This window comes from Epinephelus moara, chromosome 9 (assembly GCF_006386435.1).
Source record: "Epinephelus moara isolate mb chromosome 9, YSFRI_EMoa_1.0, whole genome shotgun sequence".
NCBI lineage: Eukaryota > Metazoa > Chordata > Actinopteri > Perciformes > Serranidae > Epinephelus > Epinephelus moara.
The window spans coordinates 36,397,702-36,404,278 of record NC_065514.1 but is presented as its reverse complement, the minus strand read 5'-3'; the positions used below and the strand labels follow the sequence as shown (position 1 = coordinate 36,404,278).

The window sequence follows — 6,577 nt, the reverse complement described above, 5'->3', positions numbered from 1 at the left end:
CCTGAGGTTTCTACCGTTTTTTTTCCCCGTTAAAGGGGTTTTTTTGGGGAGTTTTTCCTTATCCGCTGCGAGGGTCATAAGGACAGAGGGATGTCGTATGCTGTAAAGCCCTGTGAGGCAAATTGTGATTTGTGATATTGGGCTTTATAAATAAAATTGATTGATTGATTGATCTAGTTTTTGTTTTTTCGATTTTGCTGATGAAAAGTCTATCCTCACAACTGGAGCAGCATGAATCTGAAAGCGTGCAAAGCAAAGAGAACAGAACCGCCCTAAATGTGCCCTTGAAATTATCTCACACTAAAAAAACTAAATGTCATGTGCATTTGATTACCTTTTTGACATGTGACGGCATTATCCACTTGCACTTTTCCATCGTACAAGATTCACTATCTCTCAGTTTAACACCTGTTTCAATGACAAACAGAACTGCTCCAACATGCGAACATGATTCTGACAATCTGTTGGTAAAAAAGGAGGGAATGTTGCGCATTGACAGATAAGTTCTGCTTTTCATGTTGACATGCACAATGACACTAATACAAGTAATAGCTGACAGACTGCTTTGTTTAAGGGGCTGGGATAACCTAATGTTCTGCAGTCACAGTTTGAGTTTCATGTTCAAAAGACAGAGCGGTGACTCACCAGTGTAGCCATAACCTAGCAACCAATGACTCAAGCAAGAGTTTGTTTACATGTTGATTTGGTGTTATGAACGAACTACCTAGCCATACAGTCACAATGTACTGTAACAACTTCTCTGTTTTCTTTAACCAGGACCCACGTTTTCAACGGTGTTTCATTGGATCTCTGAGAATGGTTGACCTAGCAACATCAGGAGAAAAATAGTAGTTAGTCAGCAATGTAGCCTGACACCAGTGGTGCATTTGTCACAGTGAGACCCATCAGTTATTTTATCACTTGATCCTGATTTGTTTGTTTTTACATATTGTGTGGTTTTTTATCTTTGAATATATTTACATTTTATCTTTATTTTATGATTGCATGCTTTGTTATTGAATGGATTGTGTTTTTATTGTGTTTTATTGGTTTTGACATTCATTGGACTGGATCGAAGTGAACTCATGAGAAACACCTGGAGGGACTAATTGAGTTTTAAAAAAGGGCCCTAACCCCCTAACCCCCCTGACCCTAACCCTAACCCCTTTTTCTCAAAAGGGTCCTATGTTCCCCGGCAACAGCGGGGAACATAGAACCCTTTTTCTTAAAAAGGTTTCTATGTTCCCCGGTCCCATACAAAGCGGGGAACATATTTCCTTTTGGGGAAAGCGGGGAACATAGAACCCGGGGAACATAGAACCCGGGGAAAATAGGGATGACCCCCCCAACGTGCACCAGTGTCCCATGCTCCGGGTGCTAGGTTAGGCTGTTCGGTCAAAATTCATCCGGCCACCGACCCAAACTGGCTGCCACTCCACCAAAACCAGCTGGCGGATGCCTACCTATCTTTTATCGACAATTTCAATCTACTCTGGGAATGAGCTCCCTTTTTCTAGCAGTGATGGTATCCACCCCAGCTTCCACGGCACCTGAGCACTGTCAGCAAACAACAAACAAACAACTGCCTCACTTCACTGACTGCCCGCCACTCGTTCCCCTACAGCACCGTACTACACACCGCTCACTAATTGCTCTTCTTTGTCCCCTGTGACCCCCTCACCTCCTATCTGTACTGCTAGCTCCCCCTACAGCCTAAGTAATTACCATAACATACCTGAGAGCCACACTATCAGAGTCAGAATCACCAACAGATCTAACAAACTTCTTTCTGAATATAATTGTCTGAATATCTGCAGAGACCAAAACAATTTAATTCCAATAGCACCTGTTTCCACAACTGGGCACTATACCCCTGCTTCAAATATATCTCTTTCTGCCCAAGACTCCTTAGACCCTCATTATTTTAAGTGAAGGAGAGGCCTGGGTTTGATGCATTTAAATATAAGAAGCTTATTACAAAATCATAAAATGGATCACATTGGTGTTTTAATATCTCAGTCTGAGCCTGATATCCTTATTTTTACTGAATCGTGGTTAAAGAAAAGTATTAGTGATGCAGAAGCAGCAATTAATAATTATAACTTATTTATAATTGATAGGGTGGGTAGAGGAGGAGGTGTGGTTGTCTATGTTAAATTCAGATTTCCAGTTGCAGTTTTAAAGAGTGTCTAACTTCCTAACTTTTTTCATTTTATTGCCCTGAAAGTTGATCTTGATCTCAATAATACCCTCATAGTTGTAGGTGTCTATAAACAGCCATCAGCAACAGTTGACGCCCTTGTTAAACTGGCTGAACTGCTGTCACCTTTGCTGTCTTCCAAGATAGTCATCTTGGGTGACCTCAATCTTGACTGGTTATCACCTGTTTCAAAAAAGTTCAGAGATATTTTTAATGGTATGAATCTTACACAATTAATTTCTGAACCCACATACTCAAACCCACATAATACCTCAAAATCCAGCCTAACTGATATTATTCTTTGTAATAAACCTGATAAATACATCTTCAGTGGTGTATTTGACCTCGGCATAAGTGACCATTGTCTTATTGCCTACATCAGAGATGTCAGCATTAAGAAATTATCTTCCCATGCAATATCTAAAAGGAATCTGAAAAAACTCAATTATCAGTCTTTTCTACATGACTTGTATCATAGCACCATTTCCAATGTTACCAAAATCCCTGATGTAGAACTTGCTTTTAATTATTTTACCAGTGTTTTTAATTTGGTGGATGCTCCCTTTAAGAAATATAGGGTAAAAGCTAGGTCGAGTCCATGGTTTATGGGAGACTTAGCTGTTATTTTAACCATACCCTCAATCTAATTCTGACGTATGGAATTGAAATTGATAACCTAACAGTCTTTCCACAGAATCCCTCACTATAGGATCATTATTTGATTACTTTTGACTTATTTTTACTCGATTACACGCCACTCAGCAACAGTTACTATACTAGATGTTTATCAGATAGTGCTGTCGCAAAATTTAAGGAAATTATTCCTTCATCGTTAAATTTAATACCATGTCCTTCAGTAACAGAGGTTTCCCGTACCGACTTTAACCTCTCCCGAATTGATCATCGTGTCGATAGCGCCGTAGGGTCGCTGTGAGCAACACTTGACTCCATAGCACCGCTTAAAAAGAAGTTAACAAAGCAAAGAAAGTTCGCTCCTTGTTATAACTATTAAACCCATAAGTTAAAACAAATATCGCGAAAATTTGAAAGGAACTGGCGATTAACCAAACTGGAAGAATCTCGTTTAGTCTGGGCAGACAGTCTCAAAACGTATAAGAGGGGCCTCTGCAATGCCAGTGCAAACTATTACTCCGCTTTAATAGAAGAAAATAAGAACAACCCCAGGTTTCTTTTCAGCACTGTAGCCAGGTTGACTGAGAGTCACAGCTCTATTGAGCCTTGTAGTCCTTTAGCCCTTAGAAGTAATGATTTTATGAGCTTTTTTAATGACAAAAATTCTAACTGTTAGAGGCAAAATTCATGACCTCCTGTCCTCAGATAGTACCTATCTGCCCTCAAACACAGCGGTAAGACCTAATATATATTTAGATTGCTTCTCCCCGATTTCTCCTCAACAATTGACCATAGTAATTTCTTCATCTAAATCAACAACATGTCTGTTAGACCCCATCCCAACTAGGCTACTTAAGGAAGTCTTACCTTTAGTTAACACTCACTTATTAGATGTGATCAATATATCTTTATTAACAGGCTATGTTCCACAGTCTTTTAAGGTAGCTGTAATTAAACCTCTCCTAAAAAAAGCCCACCCTGGATCCAGAGGTGTTTTCCAACTATAGACCAATATTTCATCTTCCCTTTTTTTCAAAGATCCTTGAGAAAGTAGTCGCAGACCAGCTGTGTGATTGTCTCCATGATGATAATTTATTTGAAGAATTTCAGTTAGGATTTAGAGTGCATCATAGCACTGAGACAGCACTAGTTAAAATTACAAATGATCTTTTGATTGCTGCAGACAAAGGACTCGTCTCTGTACTTGTACTTGGAACATTTAATTGACCTAAAAGGTTCTGCATTAAGCTGGTTTAAATCTTATTTATCTTATCGTTTTCAGTTTGTTCATGTTTACGATGAATCATCCTTACCTACTAAAGTTTGTTTTGGAGTTCCACAAGGTTCTGTGCTCGGACCATTCCTATTAATTGTATATACTTCCTTTAGGTAACATCACTAGAAATCACTCTGTAAATTTCCATTGTTATGTGGATGATACACAGTTGTATTTATCGAGGAAGCCAGAAGAAACTAATCAATTAACTAAACTTCATAATTGCCTAAAAGACATAAAAACCTGGATGAGCACCAATTTCCTTATGTTAAATTCAGACAAAACTGAAGTTATTGTTCTTGGCCCCAAACAACTCAGAGACCCTTTATCTGATGACACAGTTTCTCTAGATGGCATTGCTCTGGCGTCTAGCACTAGCGTAAGAAACCTCGGAGTAATATTTGACCAAGATTTGTCCTTTAATTCTCATTTAAAACAAACCTCACGGACTGCATTTTTTCATCTGCGTAATATTGCGAAAATTAGGCCTATCGTGACCCAAAAAGATGCACAAAAATTGGTCCACGCTTTTGTTACCTAAAGGCTGGATTACTGTAACTCCCTATTATCAGGTAGCTCTAATAAGTCTTTAAAAACTCTCCAGCTAATTCAGAATGCAGCGGCACGTGTACTAAAATCCTGCTGTTAACTTATAACGCTTTAAATGGTCAGGCTCCGTCATATCTTAGAGAGCTCATAGTGCCATATTATCCCACAAGAACACTGCGCTCTGAGAATGCAGGGTTACTCGTGGTCCCTAAAGTCTCCAAAAGTAGATCAGGAGCCAGAGCCTTCAGCTAGTATCAGGCTCCTCTCCTGTGGAATCATCTTCCTGCTTATAGTTAGGGCTGGCTCAGGCTTGCCTTGTACCAGCCCCTAGTTAGGCTGACTTAGGCCTAGTCTGCCGGGGGACCTCCTATAATACACCTGGCACCTTCTCCGTCTCTGTCTGTCTGTCTGTCTGCCTGTCTGTCTCTCTCTGTCTGTATGTCTCTCTCTGTCTGTCTGTCTCTGCCTGTCTGTCTGTCTCTGTCTGTATGTCTCTCTCTGTCTGTCTGTCTCTCTCTGTCTCTCTCTCTCTCTTGCTCTCTGTCCCTCTCTCTCTCTCTCTCTCTCTCACTCACACACACACGCACACACACACCAAGCTTGTATACAGTTAGTTAGAATTTGTGTGTTTTGGTTTGCTTTGCTACTTTGTGAATAAATATAATTCTTTGGAATCATACCTGCTGTCTGTTTAATGTTGCACAAGAGTGAATGAATAGTCAACCTCTGCTGCGTCAAGAACTCTGAAATCCTTCAGGCGTTCCTGTTAATTTTGGTTGTTGTCATTAATTTAATTATTAATCAAAAACTCCAAATTAATAGTTTAGCGTATTTTATGAGACTGATATCTTTAACTGGCTATCATTTTTCCCTTTACGGGAATGGTGCCCCACGAGGTGATTTAATGTTAATTAAGTCACATTATTTATTTAACATAATTCTTAATTATTATTAATAATTATTAATTATTTCCGATAGCCAATTAAATCCCTACATATTTGGTGCCCCTTGGTGAGACCTAATATATTGATCCCAACATATTTGGTGCCGCCGTGTGAGACCTAAAATTATGTTCCCAAAATATATATGTTGATCCCAACATATTTGGTGCCTCCGTGTGAAGCCCGAATTTATGTTCCCAACAGATGTAAACTGTAAGATAAATTTGACTGGTGCACAGAGGCATATAACTCCGGGGCAGTAATTCTAGTTTTTTACCTGTTGCCATGGTGAATTGTTTTATCATGAATTTATTTCATTTACACCATCCCACAGGATCTTAGTCATTCTCCACCACCTTAGGAGGTGTCTTCCATTAGCCCCTTTTCCACCAACATTTAATTTTTTTTTAAATTTAAATTTAATTTTATATACTTTATTAATCCCCCTGACGGGGAACTTTATTTCCAGGAATTTATTTACCTGGGTAATCTGTGTGGTTTGCGTTTCCACCGCACCTCAAAGTTCCGGAAAATGTATTTAAATTAGCGTGATGACGTAGATGATTCGGCGTGTGTTCTGTATTTGGCTCCGCCAGCTTGTTTACTGGTAACATAGTGCTGGTAGAGAGAGTAGGGGCCGTTTGTCTCAGCCAGCAGCTAAGTTTAAAAGTATTTTACGATTTTACACCGGGCACCTTCTCTCCGTCTCTCTTTCTCTCTGTCATGTCCTGTTACTGCATCTTGCTAACTCGGCCATACTGCATGTCACTAACTCGGCTTCTTCTCCGGAGCCTTTGTGCTCCACTGTCTTGCAGGTTAACTTATATCGCAGCAGTGCCTGGATAGTGTGACGTGTGTGGTTGTGCTGCCGTGGTCCTGCCAGATGCCTCCTGCTACTGCTGTTATCATTAGTCATACTTCTACTGTTATTATACACATATGATTATTGTCACATATGTACACTATCAGATATTAATA

The 6,577-nt window shown here is 39.7% G+C and overlaps 2 protein-coding genes and 1 long non-coding RNA gene across 5 annotated transcripts in view; 2 read left to right on the top strand and 1 right to left on the bottom strand.

Annotated features, from left to right (window-relative positions):
• The window catches only part of slc38a9 (solute carrier family 38 member 9), a 151,936-nt gene that overhangs the window by 98,518 nt on the left and 46,841 nt on the right, over positions 1 to 6,577 (bottom strand). The gene's annotated exons all lie outside the window — the stretch shown is intronic.
• Positions 1 to 6,577, top strand: part of LOC126395350 (uncharacterized) — a 113,873-nt gene that overhangs the window by 73,316 nt on the left and 33,980 nt on the right. The window lies entirely within an intron of this gene.
• The window catches only part of LOC126395335 (uncharacterized), a 40,121-nt gene that overhangs the window by 27,780 nt on the left and 5,764 nt on the right, over positions 1 to 6,577 (top strand). The window contains exon 2 of one of the 2 annotated variants that reach the window (XM_050052740.1): positions 6,415 to 6,571. The exons of the other annotated variant lie outside the window; for it this stretch is intronic. Coding sequence (XP_049908697.1) covers positions 6,415 to 6,450 — 36 coding nt within the window. The 3' untranslated portion in view covers positions 6,451 to 6,571. Of the gene's footprint in view, positions 1 to 6,414; positions 6,572 to 6,577 lie in introns of those variants that run through there. 2 annotated transcript variants of the gene reach the window in all.